At 43.4% G+C, this 21,992-nt stretch overlaps 1 protein-coding gene across 4 annotated transcripts in view; it reads left to right on the top strand.

Moving 5' to 3' along the window:
• The window catches only part of LOC309698717 (receptor-type tyrosine-protein phosphatase U-like), a 263,712-nt gene that overhangs the window by 123,786 nt on the left and 117,934 nt on the right, over positions 1-21,992 (top strand). For all 4 annotated transcript variants that reach the window (XM_082521358.1, XM_082521357.1, XM_082521360.1 and 1 more), the window contains exon 3: positions 11,363-11,634. In XM_082521358.1, coding sequence (XP_082377484.1) covers positions 11,363-11,634 — 272 coding nt within the window. The remainder of the gene's footprint in view (positions 1-11,362; positions 11,635-21,992) is intronic.

Below are 21,992 nucleotides of genomic sequence, written 5' to 3'. Positions count from 1 at the left end.
TCAGCACACTGCATTCTAAAGTCTGAAAGAATACCTACTGCATTCTGAAAAATGTCTCCTTTTTTAATGGAATGGAGTCCGTTCATGACGTGCCAATGATGTGATTTTGTTTTGTTTTTTTTACCTTAAAACAGATGGTGAATGTTATCTGAATATATGAACCACCTTGTCGTTTGTTCTTTTTTTAATACTGCATGTATTTGGGGAAATTAAAATATAGATCTGGCTTAAAATATAAAAGAATAAGAATGTAAGCTGGCAAAAGAAAGTAGAAGGACTGCTGGAAAAGTTAAAAGAAGAAGCCACTTTTCTCAAGGGAAGGTCAGTGTGACTAGGCCCCAGGTCTGCTTCTGATGCTGTAAACTATGTGTGTTTCAGCGAGGAGTGTGTGTGCTGATATGTGTCCTACACGTCAGCGTGCAAATATTACAGCCATCTCTCCGGTTTAAGCATTCCCTCGGTTGCCATTATGGCCTAATAACTATGTCAGTATGATTAATGGCAGGAGGCAGGCCTCTGATTGCACTCTCCCTAAACTACAGTACCTAAGCAACTACACTACCCATGTGCTTGTCTTCCCTGGCCATGTCAAGTAGCATCACCCGCCACAAGGTGCCATATGTGAAGGTTATCCGTTCAATTAGCATGCTTTCACCCTCCTGTGGGCGACATCAAAGAGTCCATCTGATGTTGATGATGACTGAAAGATTAGAAATTAAAGAGGAAACTATTTGATCTTTAAAGCCACTTTTAGCACTGCAAGGTAGCAATTCTTACTTTCTGCATTATCTGTATGTGTCATGGTCCTGGGCCATGTTGGCCCAGTGTTCTTAGTTTCCTTGTATGTTTGTATTTTATTCCATGCTTCCCCTGCCCATTATGTTTAAGTTCTCCCCGTGCTCTCTCTTCCCCCTGTGTGCCCTCTATGTATTTATGAGCCCTCGTCCCCTTTCGTGTTTATTCCATGTCTCCCCTGCCTGTTACGTTGGTGTTCTACTCGTGCTCTCTCTCCTCCTGTACTTCCTGTTTCACCTCTCCCGTCAGTGTTCAGTTCACCCCGCCCTGTCTCGTTATGATTATCAGTGTCACCTGTGTTCCCCGTGTGTTCCCACTTCCCTCGTTAACCCTCTGTGTATTTCTGTCTGCGTCTCCCTCTGTTCAGTGTGACGTCGTCCCTCATGTTGTGTGGATCTCCCTGTGTCTCTCCGCGTATGTTAGTTTACTTTTCCCAGTTTAGTTTTGTATTTCCTATGTTCGGCCATTCCAGCATTAAAGCTGTGATTTTGAGTCTCATCCCCGTGTCTGTGAGTTTTGCGTTTGGGTCCTCCTCCTGCCTGCCACACAGCCGAGCCTTGACAGTACGACATCACCAGACATGGACCCAGCAGGCTCCTCCCGGGAAAGCGATTTGGCCCGCATCTTCGGCCTGTGGGAGCGAGTTTCCCACGCCTCGGACATTAAAGCCGTGTCCATTGGGATAAACGCCATCGAGGCTATTCTCAAAGGGAATCCCCATCTCCACGAGCTCTCAGGATTTTCGGGCCTACTGTCCAATCTGCAGAAAGCCAAGGAGACAGTACAAATTCGCGAGCTCGTCATACCGCAACAGCGACCGCCACAATCGGGAAACGTTTCCACGTTACTGCCACTGGACTCCTCTCCATCCACCCTCCACTCTGACTGTCACTCACCCGCTGCTTTTCTCGCAGCAATGTGGTCGGAGGATGAGGAGCCGGCCGCGATCTCTCCGTCGTTGCCGGTTTCCTCCATCACCGCACCTCCGGCTTCCCGAAGAAAACGGCATTCACGCCGCCGACGCGCCACCCCACAGCCGGACATTCGGCCTTCTAATTCACCTTCTGTGCTGCCAGAAGCTCCGTCGGCTCCCTCGCTGCTACTTCCAGCTCAGTTAGCTCCCTCGCCGCCACCCGCAGCTCAGTTAGCTCCCTCGCCGCCACCCGCAGCTCAGTTAGCTCCCTCGCCGCCACCCGCAGCTCAGTTAGCTCCCTCGCCGCCACCCGCAGCTCAGTCTCCTGTGTCCCCGCTAGCTCAGCCATTAACTCCACCACAAGCTCCATTTTCACCTCTACCATCGCTTCAGTCATCAGTTCGGTCTGCCACTCAGTCGCCCTTAGTTCCGTCATCCACACTACCACCTGTTTCTCTTCCACCACAACCGCCGCTTCACCCAGCCACTCAGGCTGCTACTCAGTCAGTCATTCAACCCATAGCCCTGCCGTTAATATGCTCTGTAGCTGAGCCACTAGCCGCACGACCCGCAGCCACTTCAGCCACTCCTCCACCCGTCACACCTCCACTACAACCATCACTGCAGTCTCTAGCGCAGTCACCTGCAGCTCTGCTTTCCCCAGTGCAGTCTCCAGTGTCCCCAGTGCAGTCTCCCGCAGCCCTGCTGTCCCCAGTGCAGCCTCCTTTAGCACAGTCACCCACTCAACCACCAGCACCACAACCGTCACTACCTCTAGTTCATTCCCCTGTGAAGTCATTAACTCCACCACCTACTCCACTCTCACCACCACCGTTACTACAGACATCAGTTCAGTCCCCCGTGCAGTCATTTACTTCTCCACCGTTAGCAGCTCAGGTCCCCGTGTGTCCAGCAGCTCAGGTCCCCGTGTGTCCAGCAGCTCAGGTCCCCGTGTGTCCAGCAGCTCAGGTCCCCGTGTGTCCAGCAGCTCAGCTCGCACCTGAACCTTTGGCCCAGTTCCCCGTAGCAGTGCAGTTTTCTAGCCAGCTTAACATTGAGCCCGGGATCCCAATCCTCTCTGGCTCTACATCGGCTCCTGCTGGAAGCTCGGATGAGCTCATCCAGGACTCCGTGGCTCCCACGCCGCCATCTGCCTCATCCGCTGGGGGTTCCAGTGAGCCCGGCCAGCACCTCCTCGTCCCCGCTGGAGGGTCCGAGAGGCCCGTTCAGCCTCCTGTCTCCGCTGGAGGGTCCGAGAGGCCCGTTCAGCCTCCTGTCTCCGCTGGAGGGTCCGAGGGGCCCGTTCAGCCTCCTGTCTCCGCTGGAGGGTCCGAGGGGCCCGTTCAGCCTCACGTCTCCGCTGGAGAGTCCGAAGGGCCTGTCCAGCCTCACGCCGCATCAGCTGGAGGGCCCGAGGAGCCTGTCCAGCCGCCATCTGCGACCGCTTCGTCATCGCCTGGGCCAGCCTCAGCCTCTGCAGCTCCGCCTGGTCCGGCCTCAGCCTCTGCAGCTCCGCCTGGTCCGGCCTCAGCCTCTGCAGCTCCGCCTGGCCCGGCCTCAGAGTCTTCGTCCTCGTCTGGCCCGGCCTCAGAGTCTTCGTCTGCTGCAGCCTCCTCAGAGTCTTCGTCTGCTGCAGCCTCCTCAGAGTCTTCGTCTGCTGCAGCCTCCTCAGAGTCTTCGTCTGCTGCAGCCTCCTCAGCCTGTGCTTCGCCTGGTCCCGCCTCCTCAGCCTGTGCTTCGCCTGGTCCCGTCTCGACTGGTCCTGTGCCCTCCGGGCCTCGGCCGGTGCGCCTGACACTGGAGAGCCGCCGCCGCTGCCTTCCGCGCGGCCGGCCCCCTGAACTGCACCGTCATCGCCTGAGTGGCCGCCGTCGCCTTCCGCACGGCCGGCCCCCGGACCGCCTTCGCCTGGGTGGCCGCTGTCGCCTTTCGCACGGTCGGCCCCCGGACCAGCGCTGTCATCGTCGCCGCCGCCTCCCGCGCGGTCGGCCTCCTGAACTGCTCCGTCGTCTCCTTCACCGCCGCCGTTGCCTTGCGCACGGCCGGCCACCTGAACTGTTTCCGCGTCGCCGCCGTTGCCTTGCGCACGGCCGGCCTCCTGAACTGTTTTCGCGTCTCCGCCGTTGCCTTGCGCATGGTCGGCCCCCTGAACTGCTCTGTGTTTGAGTTATTTTCTTGGGCTCCGGTGTTTGCTGTGCTCTTTTGTTTTCTGTTCCGGGCCCTCCGTCCTGGGCCCCCGCCGCCCGCCCTGGGTTGTTTTCTGTTTGGTTTTGTTTTTCTGTGTTTGGGCTGTCTGGAGCCAGCCCTTGAGGGGGGGGTACTGTCATGGTCCTGGGCCATGTTGGCCCAGTGTTCTTAGTTTCCTTGTATGTTTGTATTTTATTCCATGCTTCCCCTGCCCATTATGTTTAAGTTCTCCCCGTGCTCTCTCTTCCCCCTGTGTGCCCTCTATGTATTTATGAGCCCTCGTCCCCTTTCGTGTTTATTCCATGTCTCCCCTGCCTGTTACGTTGGTGTTCTACTCGTGCTCTCTCTCCTCCTGTACTTCCTGTTTCACCTCTCCCGTCAGTGTTCAGTTCACCCCGCCCTGTCTCGTTATGATTATCAGTGTCACCTGTGTTCCCCGTGTGTTCCCACTTCCCTCGTTAACCCTCTGTGTATTTCTGTCTGCGTCTCCCTCTGTTCAGTGTGACGTCGTCCCTCATGTTGTGTGGATCTCCCTGTGTCTCTCCGCGTATGTTAGTTTACTTTTCCCAGTTTAGTTTTGTATTTCCTATGTTCGGCCATTCCAGCATTAAAGCTGTGATTTTGAGTCTCATCCCCGTGTCTGTGAGTTTTGCGTTTGGGTCCTCCTCCTGCCTGCCACACAGCCGAGCCTTGACAGTATGTGTCTTTTTTCGCTTTGTCTTCCTCTTTTCAACATTTCTTTAATAAAACATCATTTTGAAAGTCAATGTAGTCATTAATGGTTTAAAAAACTTATAATTAGTGATAATTTATCTACACACACACACATATATACTAGGGGTGCAACGATATTCGTATCGATATTGAACCGTTCGATACAGTGCTTTCGGTTCGGTACGCATATGTATCGAACAATACAACATTTGTAATTTATTTTATCAACTTTCCTTCTGACGATGCTGTCTGTGTTGAGCGCTCAGTGAATCTGCGTTCGACTACTCCGCCTAGGCTGCACTGTCGAGCGCAGATATTGCAAGCCCTGTATCTGAGGAATCACTCATCTTTGGAAAAGAGAGTTTATTACAGAGAAATGTCTCTTTCCAAAATAAAAGCTATACTATCCGCTTCTTCTGGGCTATATTCTCAGCAGCATAAGGAGAATCATGTGCTAACAGCTGTCTAAATGACTCGGCTAAAGTTAGTAGCATGCTTGTTGTTTTTGTCTTTGCACTAGGATGATGTCGGCGTAAATGTGCAGTCATATTCGTTGTGTTCCCACTAGTGCTTTCAGGTTAATCTCGTTGAAATGACCTTAACGCCACAACACGGCAAATCTCCCGCCGATCGCCCCGTGCATGGGGCTAGACGGCCAACACGTTAACGAGCTAACTGCGCTAACACACTAGCTCCCACCCATGTAATTGAGCATTGCATGGCACATCCAACATACTGTTTTACTTTAGTCCATGACTCGCTTACCTTCAGGGTCATACGTCACATGGAAACCAAAATAATTCCAAACGCCAGATCTGAATGAGGGTGGGGGAGGTCCATGTTGCAAGGAGAGCTTAACTTCTGTCTTGCTAGCTTGCCCTGCGCTCTTCCTTCTGACTATGCTGTCTGTGTGGAGCGCTCAGTGGATCTGCGCTGGACAGTGCAGCCTAGGCGGAGTAGTCGAACGCAGATTCACTGAGCGCTCAACACAGACAGCATCGTCAGAAGGAAAGTTGATAATATAAATTACAAATGTTGTATTGTTCGATACATATGCGTACCGAACCGAAAGCACTGTATCGAACGGTTCAATATCGATACGAATATCGTTGCACCCCTAGTATATATATATATATATATATATATACATATATATATATATATGTATATATATATATATGTATATATGTGTGTATATATATATATATGTATATATGTGTGTATATATATGTATATGTGTATGTGTATATATACAGTGGGGCAAAAAAGTATTTAGTCAGCCACCGATTGTGCAAGTTCCCCCACTTAAAATGATGACAGAGGTCAGTAATTTGCACCAGAGGTACACTTCAACTGTGAGAGACAGAATGTGAAAAAAAAATCCATGAATTCACATGGTAGGATTTGTAAAGAATTTATTCGTAAATCAGGGTGGAAAATAAGTATTTGGTCACCTCAAACAAGGAAAATCTCTGGCTCTCACAGACCTGTAACGTCTTCTGTAAGAAGCTTTTCTGTCCCCCACTCGTTACCTGTATGAATGGCACCTGTTTGAACTCATCATCTGTATAAAAGACACCTGTCCACAGCCTCAAACAGTCAGACTCCAAACTCCGCCATGGCCAAGACCAAAGAGCTTTCGAAGGACACCAGGAAAAGTATTGTAGACCTGCAGCAGACTGGGAAGAGTGAATCTACAATAGGCAAGCAGCTTGGTGTGAAAAAATCAACTGTGGGAGCAATCATCAGAAAATGGAAGACATACAAGACCACTGATAATCTCCCTCGATCTGGGGCTCCACGCAAGATCTCATCCCGTGGGGTCAAAATGATCATGAGAACGGTGAGCAAAGATCCCAGAACCACACGGGGGGACCTGGTGAATGACCTGCAGAGAGCTGGGACCAAAGTAACAAAGGTCACCATCAGTAACACACTACAACGGCAGGGAATCAAATCCCGCAGTGCCAGACGTGTTCCGCTGCTGAAGCCAGTGCATGTCCAGGCCCATCTGAAGTTTGCCAGAGAGCACATGGATGATACAGCAGAGGATTGGGAGAATGTCATGTGGTCAGATGAAACCAAAGTAGAACTTTTTGGTATAAACTCAACTCGTCGTGTTTGGAGGAAGAAGAATACTGAGTTGCATCCCAAGAACACCATACCTACTGTGAAGCATGGGGGTGGAAACATCATGCTATGGGGCTGTTTTTCTGCCAAGGGGACAGGACGACTGATCCGTGTTAAGGACAGAATGAATGGGGCCATGTATCGTGAGATTTTGAGCCAAAACCTCCTTCCATCAGTGAGAACTTTGTAGATGAAACGAGGCTGGGTCTTCCAACATGACAATGATCCAAAACACACCGCCCGGGCAACAAAGGAGTGGCTCCGTAAGAAGCATTTGAAAGTCCTGGAGTGGCCTAGCCAGTCTCCAGACCTCAACCCCATAGAAAATCTGTGGCGGGAGTTGAAAGTCTGTGTTGCTCGGCGACAGCCCCAAAACATCACTGCTCTCGAGAAGATCTGCATGGAGGAATGGGCCAAAATACCAGCTACTGTGTGTGCAAACCTGGTAAAGACCTATAGTAAACGTTTGACCTCTGTTATTGCCAACAAAGGTTATGTTACAAAGTATTGAGTTGTATTTTTGTTATTGACCAAATACTTATTTTCCACCCTGATTTACGAATAAATTCTTTACAAATCATGGATTCATGGATTTTTTTTTCACATTCTGTCTCTCACAGTTGAAGTGTACCTCTGGTGCAAATTACTGACCTCTGTCATCATTTTAGGTGGGGGAACTTGCACAATCGGTGGCTGACTAAATACTTTTTTGCCCCACTGTATATGTATGTATATATATGTATATGTGTATATGTATATATATGTATGTATATATATGTATATGTGTATATGTATATATATGTATGTATATATATGTATATGTGTATATGTATATACACATATATATATATATATATATATATATATATATATATATATATATAATGTATATGTGTATATGTATATATATATATGTGTATATATATATATATATATATATATATATATATATATATATATATATATATATATATATATATATATATATATATATATATGTGTACTTTTCTTTGAAGATCACTCCAGTTTCCTCATCTAAACCAGCATGTTTAAGAATGTCCTCACAGCTTTTCATGGGACTCTAGGGGCTATTCTAAAAGTTTTTTTAAAGAATGTCTGATTTGAATATTTTCAAGATCTTGACAGAAACATCACAACCTGCTGATAGCTCTTTTCTGCTCTTTTCTATCATTTTTTCCCCACTGATTGCCACACCTCATCTCCTAAGCAAGACCTTCCCAAAGTGTGGGGCCTGCCCCCTAGGGGGGGCGCAAAGCCATTGCAGGGGGGCGCGGTATGAAAAGGGAAAAAAAACAAAAACAATGCTTGGACACTGCTAGCACGGGGCGCCTACACAAACGCAAAGCAGGAGATGAAGCATCGCTGAATATGTTTCCAAACCAACATCATTCTAAGCCAAAGACTAGAAAATATGGTGAAGCATATCTTCCCTTTGGCTTCACCTGCACAAGTGCCGAGGTAGGTCTCCCCTGCATAATTGGCTTTCCCTGCGTCAACACTTGTTGTAATGACTAACTACTCCTGACATTTTGGAGATGTTAGCTCTTTATACAGTACAGTTACAGTGGGATACAAATAACATCAGGCTGATCCTGCCACGATTTGTTCCCCCTGTCTAAATCACGGACAAACAGGATCCCACAGCTGTTCATGTTTTTAAACCCATTTTGCACCGAGAGACATTTTTTGAAAAATGTATTGATAGCAATGTTGAATATTATTACACAGGAAAAAAACAACTACACGTAAAATAATCACACCGTGACGCCTCTGCCTTTCTAAATAGAGGGACAGTAACTGCGTGTTTATATGTAAGCCTGTAAATACTACAGATAGAGACAAAATACTGGTAATCTGACTATCTGCCATTCTGCAATTCATCTAATGTAAACAATAACTTGCTGCACAGCGTGACGTGAAAAAAGGCACATACCTTTGACATTGGCGCGAACATTTTTCTTGTAAAACAAAGGGGGCCTAGCAAAAAAAGTTTGGGAACCACTGTCCTAAGCTGTACATTTCCATTTAGATTATTTGATCTCCTGCTGAATTCATAAGTCTGCTCACTTTCAAAAAACAAACATAAAAATGTAATTTTAGGTTAGTTTCATTTTAATGGAAATAGAAAAAAATATCAACCAAAGATCTGGAAAAACAAGTTAGATAAAAGTTGATTGGCACGCCAGTGAGCGGAATAAGTATTTTATGTGTGTAAAGTACAGCTGTCCACAGAATCAATGTCTTCCAGCATCTCCACCGCCATTGGCAAGACCAAAGAGCTGTCAAATGATGTCAGGGACAAGATGATAGATCGGTGTAAAGCTGAAAAGGATTACAAAGCCATTCTTGATCTGGAGCATGAAAGGAAAGAAAGAAAGGTGGTGGATGAGCCTGAAACTACATGAGAAAAGCTTGTTAATGATCTGAAGGCAGTTGGGGGGACAGTCACTAAGAACACCACTGGTAACACGCTACGCCATAATGGTTTTAAATCTTGCAAGGTCCCTCTGCTTAAGAAGGCACATGTAGAGGCCCATCTTACGTTTTTCCCTCTAAATGATTCTGAGGAGGATTGGTAGAAAGTTCTGGGGTCAGATTTAAAATTAAGCTATCTTGCATCAACTGGGCCCGCCATGTTTGGTAAAAGAGAAATGCAGAGTATGACCCAATGAACATCGGCCCCACAATCAAGTATGAAACATTATGCTTTGGGGTTGCTTTTCTGCTAGAGGAACAGATTAACCGCCACAAAAAATAGAGACTGTTCTTTGTACGTCAGCAAACTTCGAAACAGAGGATCAAATAATTATATTTCCCACTGTACTGTATAGCTGTCATTCTTTTCTTCAGATTCTAGGTTTCTCTGTATCTCCAACGATTTTCCACCAGTGAAAGAGCTTGGCATTGTTTTTCATGGTGATAGTATAATAATAAGTAATTCATGAAATAAGATTCTAAGCGAGATATTCTAAGTGCACTGACCTTGGGACCTATAATTTCAACTGATTTAAAAATATGATATTACAATATCAAAACAAACAAATTTATTTAACATTAGTTATGAAGTATCTGTTTATATGTTAGAAATGCAGATACTGATACATATATCAGCCCAATAATAAACTGGCAAGGTTCTAGAAGTAATACAAAAACAAGTTCAGCTCAACAATTCTGATAAAAGAAGAGCTTTAGAAATTACTCAAGACATCTAAAAGCAACATTGCAAACTGCTTATGACTGATTTTTTGTGTAATTTGAACATTTATTGAGCCCAAATGCCACTGCCTATCCATCTTATAATCAGCTCTTACAGGATGAACAGCTTTTTAGAGGGTCTTAAACTACCGCTGCAGCTCAAACATGAAATGGGTTTTATGCATACCAAGAATGACCAAATATTTCAAAATTTCAATTTACTGATTTTAAATTCCATGGTTACCTGTTTACAGAACATGTTTATAAAACCACTCTTGCCACATAAGCTAGACCTTCCTGTATCTATATACTCCATATCCACACTCATCCCTAAATGTTATTTTAATTACTTTCTTTCAATGGAAATTTCAAACTCAAAGCTATTTGTCCTCCATATAATATTTCATCATCATTCATTCTAAAGTGAGTTTTTGACTGTTTTTGTTTTGATATATAGGGTTGGGCTTGTTAAAAAATGTTGGCCGTAGAAGTATTAAGATGTCATGTTGAAATGTTGCTGTTTTTGAATACTGAATAGGCATCTGCTTGTGGCAGAAAACACGGGTAAAAAAATAAATAAATAAAGATTGTATTTTCCATTCCATTTTCTCCCACTTTAAACTGACTTTATACTGTTTTGAAGGCCACAGTCAAAGGCAAGCCTCACCCTTTATTTTCCCCACTGTATAATGTGATGCTCTTCTCATGGCCAGGGAATCTCTGGTGTGCTGCCGGGATGAGAGAGCCAGCAGTGACTCTGTGAACCTCAGTCCAAAATGAAAGTCCAATCTGACATCCACTCTGTCCTTTTGAACACACCAGATCTGAGACAGTGCTGCAAAACTGATGGCCCTGTGAAAGCAGGTAGCAGAGACAGACCAAATACAGACAAATAGCCAGAGAGGATTTCACAGATATTCCTAGTAACAACCTTGAACCTGTCAACTTTAGCTCTCAGGTTCTTTTTTGGCAGTTTAAAAATAAGAAGAAGGCAGACATTCTTCAGCGGCTCAAAACTAACATATCTAGGGTTGACATATCTATCCGTGGCTGAGGTGTTACAGGTGAAGCCCAAAGACTTGGATCTTGTTATTTTTTTATATTTCAGGTTAGTTAGCTCAATATGGCAGGTGAAAATGCTGAAATGGCTGCTGTTTGTAAAGTGGGTGTAGGTGTAGCTGCCGCTTGTTTAGAAGATGAATCTGCTTGGCAAGGTCGTTTAGTTTTATCAGCGCTAAACTTTCAAACTTCCCTTTCTCTGTCCAAGTGCTCTCGGTAGGCTCCCTGTGAGACTCTGCCGATAGTAAATGAAAACTATGAGTGCAGTCTTTTGTGATACCGAGAACTAAAGTTAAGAGAAAATAGGCTATTCTCTAATCAGTGTTAATTTTCTTTTTTTCATACCAGGGTCCTTCATGATGGTGAATTCTTCGCAGCATTATGGTGGCCAAAGGGCTCAGCTCCTTCTGCTCCCGCTCAGTGAGAACGACACTCATTGCATCCAGTTCAGCTACTTCCTATACAGCCGTGATGGCCACAGCCCCGGGGACCTCCAAGTCTATGTCCGGGTAAACTCGGGTCCCAAGGGCAGTGCAGTTTGGAATATCTCAGGCTCCCAGGGTCGCCAGTGGCACCAGGTGGAGCTTGCTGTGAGCACTTTCTGGCCCAGTGAATACCAGGTAAGAAACTGGTAACAAACACATAAACACATGAGGTTTCAGTAGTTATGTTGTTAAATACAACAATGAGCCAAAGAGTCCTGACAGCTTTCAGCTGAGGTGAATTATGTTTGGATATTTTATAAATTTATATAAGATGGTAGCTAACTGGAAATTTCTAATATTCAATCTTGTAAAAATTCTTGGTGATTCTACCCACTAATTTCCTAATTAGTGAAATGGGAGAAGAAAAAAGAGATTCGCTGACTACTTTAAAATGCGAAAGCATTCAGAAAGCTTGGCCACAGTTTTTTTTGCTGTGGTTAAACATGTTTCATAAATGGCAAATATATTGTGGCTGATGTCCGTCCAGGTAAATGGCCTGTATTTGTATAGCACTTTACTTGGTCCTAAAGACCCCAAAGCACTTTACACTATACACAATCATCCACACATCCACACATTGGTGATGGCAAGCTACATTGTAGCTACAGCCGCCCTGGGGCGCACTGACAGAGGCGAGGCTGCCGGACACTGGCGCCACCGGGCCCTCTGACCACCACCAGTAGGCAACGGGTGAAGTGTCTTGCCCAAGGACACAACGACCGAGACTGTCGGAGCCGGGGCTTGAACCGGCAACCTTCCGATTACAAGACAAACGCCCAACTCTTGAGCCACGATCGCCCCCAGGTATTGCCTGGACGCTTTTTGCTGCTTTGTCTTCCGTTCTCTGTAAAAAGCCGGTGTGCTCTGGCTTTCTTATGTTTTCCAAGTATGTTCATGGAAGGGCAGTGAAGTCCCAGAACAAAGTACTTTTGTAGTTAAAAATACTTCTGAACCGAGCTGGTTTGAGGTGCAGTCTTCTGTTCTGTCTTGCTTGTTTACAACTTCCCATCAAAGAGAGAGGAGAGCTGTTGCTTTTTTCTTTTTCTTTTTCATATTCTCGTATTTCTGGTAGTGTTTAACTGTCAGGTTGACTAAACATGAACAACCCCACCTGTGAACGTCAGCTTTGATAACAAAGGACATTTTTCATGGTCAGACAACTGAATATGAGCAAAACTGCAGGACTTGTGGTATGATGTGGTGAGTGCCAACCACTAGTGGTGATGATTACAGTTATTACGATGATGATGATGATGATGATGATGATGATGATGATGAGATATTGTCTTGTCTGGGCCAGGGAAGACTGGGCACAAGAAACAAAAATATTTAAGCACAACTAAATAATAAATATGTAACGTACAGTACATACATGTACCATACATTTAACATACCATTACAGCAACAAAATAGTACAATATGCAATCATATTCATTTACATTTTATTTGGGATTATTTTATGAACTACAACTACACAAGACTCCTTCAGTCTATCATATTCATCGTATCCTGTTGAACAGTTACAGTTTGTATTCCCTGTTCTAGATCATATCTGGAACGAGGAAATTCATACGTCCGCATATGTCATATGCAACCACAGTCAGCCATATGCAACCATGGAAGGCTGATTAATGCAGTTTGTCAAGGGGCTGCTCAGCTACAGTCTTGGTGAGATGTTTTACGGCAGAACAGTTCTGACATTAATGGCTGAGTCGCAAAACAGTAAAAATAGAACTCGTGACTAGAAAATATCAGTGGTTGCCCAGTCATTGCAAATAGTCGCAATCACCAATTTCAATAACACACAATACTGAAATCCCCCTCCCACTCATGCTATTTAGCTAAATGTGCCATATAACCTCAGTATTTAATATAAGTATGTCAATTATAATGGAAAAAAAACAACAACAAATAAATATTCTACTATAGTAGATTCCTACATGACAAATTTAGAAAACAGTCTGGTTTCGTGTCAGACTGTGCATCACCCACATCTGCAGATCTTTGTAGAGATCAGCAGCATACAGTTGATATGTGAAAATGACCCAGGTCTGTTACATGTTCTATTGCAGGTTCTAATTTGTAGGCAAAGTTCATCCAGTTCATTTCTACTTCACTTCTATATGAACTTTTTGGCTTAATGAAAAGTTGGAATGGAATAAATTTTGCTCATGCAGAAAACAGAATTAAACTCTAATCTATAGTTTTTCCCTAATTCATTCTAAACATGGTGGAAAATGAGCAAAAATCAGCATTTGGATGAATTTCAGCACACCCTGTATCTTTATCTTCTCGGTGGCTCCATTGCTACCCCTTGTACTTTTAAAGCTCCCCGTTCTGTTAAACCAAAAGTCCTTCCACATTTGATCTTTAAGAAGTACACAAAACTGCAGGGAGCCGAATCTAGCAAGTGGTCCAAGTGGTGAGAAGAGATTATGTTTGTGTGTCCAGAAATCTCTCGTGTTTTCAATGCATTTAGAATCAGCATCGGATGGCACTATCACGCACTTCAAATTGCTTGCCCCAAATGACACAGGAAAAACCTTAATTTTGAAAGTTACAACCAGGGTTGAAAAATGCACACGGCACAGCTGATACATGTTGGGAAAAAAACACAAAGGCAAACATGGCCTTTGCCTGACTCCTCCATTGATGCTGTGCCTTCCCTAAAACTGCTGAAGATTGCTTAGCTGTGGAAAGAGCCCCAGCTCTCATTAGCAGTGGCGATTCTCCATACTAAATTTGAGTTGGTTTAAAAGAGTATTCTTTCTGATTTGAGGTTAAATGACAGTAAACAGTGTAACTGGTCAGAATTGGACTTCCATCTAAAATTAGCTTCTCCATCAACTCATCATCGGTTTTGCTACAATGAAAAAGTTTAGCTTGTTTTACAGATGTGAATTCCCTTATTTGTGATGTTACTTACTTACCTGCACCAATCAGAATTCATTAATCTCTTGAATTAAATACGATGACTGCGTCTCTTGTCCTAGTATGCCTGGCTGCTCTCAATCAAAAATCTCTTATCACGAAGCAGAAGCAGGTGAACATAATGGCTTTAAACATAAAGTCATATTTGCAGGAGCGATAATTCATTTGATCTTAGTAATATGTGACTATAAAAAAGATGATTTGTATTCCTGCCGTATTCTGCTTGGAAAAAGAACAAAAAAATTAGCAAGTTGGAGCCTAACAATGGAGATGTCCGCATTTACCAACCACATTTTTACAGGAGTCAAAAACTGTTAGTGTAAAAACACCGCCAAGAGCCCCGACTGTTTTTTGATGCATTTTAATACATGGAAGGGGAGCAACATTTAAGCTTGAAGCTGGTTCAATCTAGCAATGTTGTGCCTCTAGGTAATCCATGTAAATAAATGTAAATTTGACATAAACACAGGAGCCCCTCACAGAGCTGTGACTCACTTTTTGTTAAAGCGTTGCAGATCTGATTTTACCATGAAGCTCAGCTCTTCAAGGCTGCTGCAGTTCTCTTCTGTGGTTTCCTGTTACTCTGACTTTATGGATGTACAAAATAGAACCACTGTATTCCCGTGAGTGGCACTGATGTTAAATACAAATATCACACATCTTGATGCATTCTCAATCATCCAGGAAAGTAAATCCCCAAAAGTTGATTCTGTTCATCTGGACGTAGCGTTTTATGGGAGAAACGTTTCGTCACTCATCCAAGTGACTTCTTCAGTCTCAGCTGACTGCAGGTTTCCCCAATCTTATAAACAGTACATTTGCATAATGACTGAAACCAGCCCACTGAAGGAACAATGGGCTGGGAGGTCTCCTTCATCATAATTATGCAAATTCTCATGACCATTGATCAACAACCACTGATCAAAGACGACTGATCAACGGCCACGAGTACCATTCACAGAGAGCTGGGGAATGGCTGCAATCACATCATTGTAAGATGGTGAAAGATGTACCCTTAGGCCCCTCCTCGATTCAGAGATGGATTTTCCCTTTTCACATAAATGGCCTCCTTGACTCCGCGCTCAAACCAGCGTTCCTCCCTGTCCAGGATGTGTACATCCTCATCCTTGAAAGAGTGTCCACTGGCCTGTAGGTGTAAATAGACTGCAGAGTCCTGGCCTGACAAGGTAGCTCTTCTGTGTTGTGCCATCCGCTTTGCCAGAGGTTGTTTGGTTTCCCCGATGTATAAATCCTGGCAATCCTCCTGGCACCTAACAGCGTACACTATGTTACTCTGTGTCGGGGGACCCGATCCTTGGGGTGGACCAATTTTTGGCGCAGCGTGTTTTGGGGTTTAAAAGCCACAGAGACCTGGTGTTTAGGAAAAATGCGTCTCAACTTTTCCGATACTCCGGACACATACGGGATCACTACAGGTTTTCGCTTAGTCTCTGTCTCTGTGGCTTTTAACATCCATAGAGGAAGGAAGTGACTTGAAGAAGTCCCTTGAATGAACCGTTTCTCCCACTGAAAACGCTACGTCCAGATGAACAGAATCAACTTTTGGACAAATATCACACGTACTAATATAATAAAAACAGTTTCAGGAATAGATACACACAGTTTGTTTTTCATGCCCCATTTTGCATTTTTTTAGTGGCAGTTATATCAATATTTTTTAACACTGATGTCATATATACACTGTGTTTTCCAGTGCAGATTAGTTTTAGCGTATTTATTTAGTCATAAGGTTTTCTTTCCTTCCTTAGGATGTCAGTGGAAACAAGGTGAGGTTTTGTCAGCCTTTGGCATTATCAGCTCGTCTTCAGCTTTAGTCTTTTAAGCCAATTTCTCATCCATCCCTCCCTCCATCCATCCATTCAACCATGGAGGTGTTGGACCCTATCTTAGAGGTCATAGGGCAAGGGGTACTCCCTGGACTCCCTGGTCTATCATAGGGCTAACATAGAGAAACTGACAACCATTCACGCACACATTCACACCTGCGCTATAGCTATTAAAACATGGCTGCTGTCAGTTGTAACAGCATTATTATCGCGCTCCCAATTACTCAAACCATATGCAACAAATAGCAAATTGCCTCTGTCATATATCACAGTGGCTCAATACCTGTATAATTACAGTGGGTGTGTGTTTGGGTTGTATCTTTATTTATTGGTCAATTTACCTGTGTGCTGCAGTGTAATCAATAGCTCTGTTTGATGCCTGTATTGTCGGTGCTGCATTATTAGCACTGTTGTGTAGCTTGTAAGATTCTGATGACTGGATCCAGTCCTGCCTCACCTCATTAGGGCTGATAATTTATCCCCTAATGCTCTCTTTCTTCCCACTAAGCCTGTCGCCTCCAACACCATTCACCTCGCCCCACCCCCAAATTGCCGTTAATGAGAAGGCAATAGCTGGTGTAAGGGATTGTGGGAGCGTGGGTGCAGCGAATAGTCAATTGACCTCAATTCCATGCGACCCTCAGCGCGGGGGAGCAGTCCGGGTGTTTGCTTCCATAACCTTGATGCACTCTGAGCCCCATCTCAATAAATCAAGAGCCAGTTAATGAGATTAGAGGGTTGCACAGATCAATGAGGACAGCCTGAGCTTTACCATCCTCAGCTCTTCTGTCCTGAGCGACTCTCACAACAGCCAAAATGATTTAAAGTAATGATTTTCTTCCTTTCTCTATGGATGTTAGAAGTTTGCATGCCACGGACTGTAGCAAAGGGGAAGGTGGAGGCAGGAGGGGGGAGCTAACGAGAACAATCAGACAAGTGAGACCAGATGGGGAGTTTGCTTAGCACTGCAGTGTTTACCATTCATGCAGGCATGCATAAGCAATGTAATCTACTACCTCGGTGACGTATGTTCAAGATGTGTGAGTGATGAGAAGGCACTGCTCTCTAAAGTCCTTCCACCAGGCATGTAGACACAGGACAGATTGCTTTATTTGTCCTATAAACCTGGATGATTGGCACCAGGTAATGGAGCAGGTAAATGTGTGCAGAAGAGTGAAGAGGCTTAAACAAAGGAACCAAGTGTGTCTATCTGTTGCGCGAAGGGCTGAGCCTAGAGGGAGGCTCTGTGCCTCTTTTTAGTATTCTCCAGAGGCCCCACAGGGGTCCACACATCCATCTGCTCAGTGCTATTGATAAAGATCACTGTCCAGCACTGCCAGCCAACAGATTAGCCACAGCAGGCCACAGAGCAGCAGCTCCACACAGGGGTAGGACCACCATATCAGAGGACTCGGGGGAGAAAGTGCGTCCCTAAGCAGCTGCTGGTGGTACTGGTGGTGGAGATTAAATAGATTAAATTCAAAGCATACTCAATAAACATTGGGTGTCAACACCTCCTGAGGGAAGACAGGCTGCTTCAGAGATATGTTGGATCGTGATCTGAGGTGCTCTTGGCCTTCAGCATTTAGGCTTTTACTGATATAAGATTTTAAATTTCGTGGCCAATAGTTCCGGATTCTACATGTCCATTGTTAATATAATGTTAACATATTTTGTCCTTGAAAATAGGATATTTTCTGATGTATCCAACTTTTTGGCAGGAAGTCCTCTTAGAAGATGATACACATCTATTTAGAGACAGGACAACTTATCCAAACTATGAGCTGTCCAACTCTGTGGGCTAAAGTAGCTGTAGTAGAGGAAATGTAGTTTTAGAAAAAAAAAATCAATCTAGGAAACTGTATGATAATCTTTTGTGCTCCATACCAACAGTTTCTTATATAAAAATCAAGGTTTAAGTTAGCATGGCTTTGTTTTATTATTTTGGATAAGGGCACAGCCACATTAAAAAAGACTATATCAAAATGACAATAAAAAAGATCCAGTTTTAATTCAAACTGTGAAAGTATGTTTAATCAAATATTGTAATTAAGGAGTCTAGGAGACAAGTACTTAGAGTCCTGGAGAGTCTAAAATATATTCTTCTGCATCATGAGCACACATACATTTTAGAAGTACTTTGTTTCTCATATTAAGAAGTGATTCTTCAACCACTCGTCCAGAAGCAGGAAACAGACTAGCCCAGTAATGCATGAAACAATAATAATTGCTGTGTGTACTTTTATATCTTTTTTTATATCTATTTTTATTTCTATTGTATCCTTTCATTTGAAATAGAATGAATCCCCACCTTATCTTGCAGAGGGATTGGTGTACCCTGGTGATACTAGAAGCAGTGTTGTCGTTGGCCCTGTAGGGTCTCCCAAGGTAAATGTGTTCTAGGTGAAGGGCCAGGCTAAATGTGCTTTACAAACATTTTATGGACAAAACACCCCTATAAGGGCTATTGCTACCATGCAGTAAGGTTACTGCAACTCTGGCAGTAGCCAAAGCAAGGAGGGCTGATGGGACTCTGCTGACCTCTGCTGAACTGAGGACATGATAGAAGAAGAACTACTTTGAAGAGCTCCTCAATCCCCCTGACATGCCTTCTATAGTCGACAGAGAGCATAGGAACAAATCACTCGGGGTGAGGTCACTGAGGTAAATAATCAGCTCCTTAGTGGCAGATCTTCTTGGGTGGGTGAGATTCTCTCTGAGTTTATTAGGGCCCTGGATATCGTGATGCTGTTGTGGCTGACACCACTCTACAACACTGTGTGTTAGTCGGTGACAGGGCCTCTGGATTAGCAGACTGTGGTTCTACTTCCTCTTTTCATGAAGGGGGGCTGGCGAGTGTGTTCAAACTTCAGGGGTTTCTCAGCTTTACTGGGTAGGCCCATGCCAGGAGGAGGTGAGTGTGTCTGTTAGTTGAAACCTCAGATTCTGAAGGAACATTGTGGTTTTTGTCCTGGTCATGGAACACTGGAGTATTCCCTCAAGGGTATTTGAAGGTGTATCAGGGTTTGCCCAACAAGTCTACACGTGTAAACTGTACAGTAGGTATTGAACCTCGTCCCTCAGGGTGTCCTGTGGAAGCTCCTTCTGGAGTTTGGGGTATCTGTCTTGTTGCTGTGAGGTATCTGGTCCCCGTACAACCGTTGCCAGATCTTGGTCCTCATTGCTGAGAATAAATTGGACTTTTGCCCTTTGTCACTAATTCTGTGTATATTTTGTTTAATTCAGACTTTGTATATAGTTTTTTTTTAACACTCAGGTGTCCTAAACATGCAGCCTTATCAGTCAATTAATATCCATTAATAACAGGTCCTTCCTCTTGCAGCTTAAAAGATGAAGACTATAGCCGTGTTTCACAAGAGTTCATTGCACCTGTAATGGAAGATAAACCTGCACTGCTGAGTCTCTGATTAAATCATTAGGTGTCATTTGACTGAGTTCATGACCCTCTGCCTGACTCTGCTTGGCTCTGGTGAAGAGACTTGCTGTTTGAGAGTGGACTTTGAGGGACAGAGAGGAAATGAGTTCAGACAGGTTCACTCATTCTCTGTCATCTTGGTGCTCTTTGAAAAAAAAAAAGTTTTTTCTTTGTAACACTCTTTAAAAAAATTCACCCTTTATTTTTTTTACTCTTTGTCCTCTTGATCACATTGCCTTAATCCTGAATGTATCTCAGTATTACACCCTTACCATACCCCTATAAATTTCCTTCTCTCCTTCGTTACTTACTTCTCTTACTTAGTAGCTGCAAAAGGTCACCCTCTCAATTTTTGTTGTTTTGTTTTAGACACTTTTAAAACAAAATTTGTAAAAGTTGGACTCCTGGAAAAATGTCTTGATGTTCTAAAGCCAGTTTATAGAAGAGCTTATGTAAATTGGATTTTTTTTTTAAAAAGAAAAGAAAACAGACCAGACAAGAATTGTCTTTCCAACATTTCTTTATTTCTGCAATAGTCATTCAATGTATTTGCATTAAGCTTTTACCTCTCATAGTTGTTTTTATTGGTAGTGGCAAGGTCTGCCATCGGATTGCTTACCTAAGCATGAGGGATTCACTCCAAATCTAGCCCAGCACAATTTTATCTCACTGATAACAGCTCCACATTCCCCAGCGTATCAAAGCTTTATTCATTTAATGCTGACTGAAACAGAGCACCATATTGCTTCTTTTTCATATTATAAGCATCCTCCTGAAACTTGTATTACTGCAAAGAACTGATACAACTGCAACTGCAGTTAGCATTAACAGCAACAGACATTGTTAACTTGACTGTATTAATTCATATCTGACATATAAGAGGTTAAGTAAGAGGTTAAGTAAGAATTTCTCTTCTAGTTATCTGTAGAATTATATTCATGTAATTACAAAATTATTCAGCTCACACAAGTTTTATTCATATAGTGCCATTTTACAACAGTTCACTCTGAAGGTTTATGTTAATGATGTTAAAATGACCAATTTTTTGCATTTATGCACCTACAATGCCTTATGAAAGGATCCCATTGTTTTAATCATCATATCTTATTTATGTGTTCAAAAGTTGAGCTATACATGATATATGACTACACAGTCTTGTTGCCTAGTAACCACCTAGCAATGGGCTAAAATATGTTTTTACAGTTTTTGCAGCGTCTTTTGGCATTTTTGCACCTACAACACTTTTTAAAAGCACTGTAATTTTCATTTCATTTCTCAGCCAACAGGAAAAACAGACCAAACTATATTTCAGCATGAGCATGTACTGCTAGTGAATAATGACCCAGAATATGCCACAAAAGCAGTTCTAGGACTTCTAGATGGATAGAGCCTAACTAGATGTGCATTCCATTTACTGAAGACAAAACTGAAGGTAGAATGATCTACAAACAATCAGCCACAAGAAGCGACTGCCTGGGTCTCAAAAAGTATCTCAGGGTGAGACAGAGCAGTTGGTGATTCCCATTGTGACAATAATGTTACTGTCCAAATTATTATGCACCAAACCGTGTGGAACATTTTCAGTTTTTATCAGTTTGTTCTGAAAAGTAGAATGATTAGATTTTTGAAGACTAAATATTTGGAAAATGTAACACACGCACAGTTCAATTTTCATCATTTCAAAAGAACATAGACTTACCTGAACCTAACAGTAACCTTACTTTAACATTAAACAAAGTTTTCCCTTTAAAATTTCATGATTTATATCGTGGGTTCTTTCTTTGTGTCCCTTCAAGTCCCTTCAATGTGACTGCATAAACACATTTAAGTACACACACAGAAGGAAAGAAAGCCTTCAGCATATGCTGTCTGGTCCTTTATATCACACTGCAGTGGAGGCACTGTACTCATCCTCAGCCTGTTAAAGGAACGTGGCAGGGCCACTTGCTTCTCATATATTTATGTTTTAATGCGACAAAGCCAATATAGATCAGTAGTGTTAGTTTAAGTTTACTTGAAGAAGTCAATTAACAGGACATCCTTCTCATTTTTATTCAACACATTCATCAAAAATTCTAATAACTGGTTAAATTAAATAAATTCATGAAGAATGTTGGTGTCTGTGTCAAATGATAGCTTCTTTATTAGTGTGCACCCAAAAATGTTTCCTGCAATTCTGCAATAAAAACTAAAAGCTAAAAATATTAATTACTGTGCAAATCTTGTTTTTATTGCAATCTAGTTTACAGCTTCCACTCTTCATTTTATGTATTCATAGC

The sequence above is a fragment of the Aulonocara stuartgranti genome (genome assembly GCF_965226115.1).
Source record: "Aulonocara stuartgranti genome assembly, chromosome: 22".
NCBI classification, from domain to species: domain Eukaryota; kingdom Metazoa; phylum Chordata; class Actinopteri; order Cichliformes; family Cichlidae; genus Aulonocara; species Aulonocara stuartgranti.
This window is presented reverse-complemented; position numbering and strand designations above follow the sequence as displayed.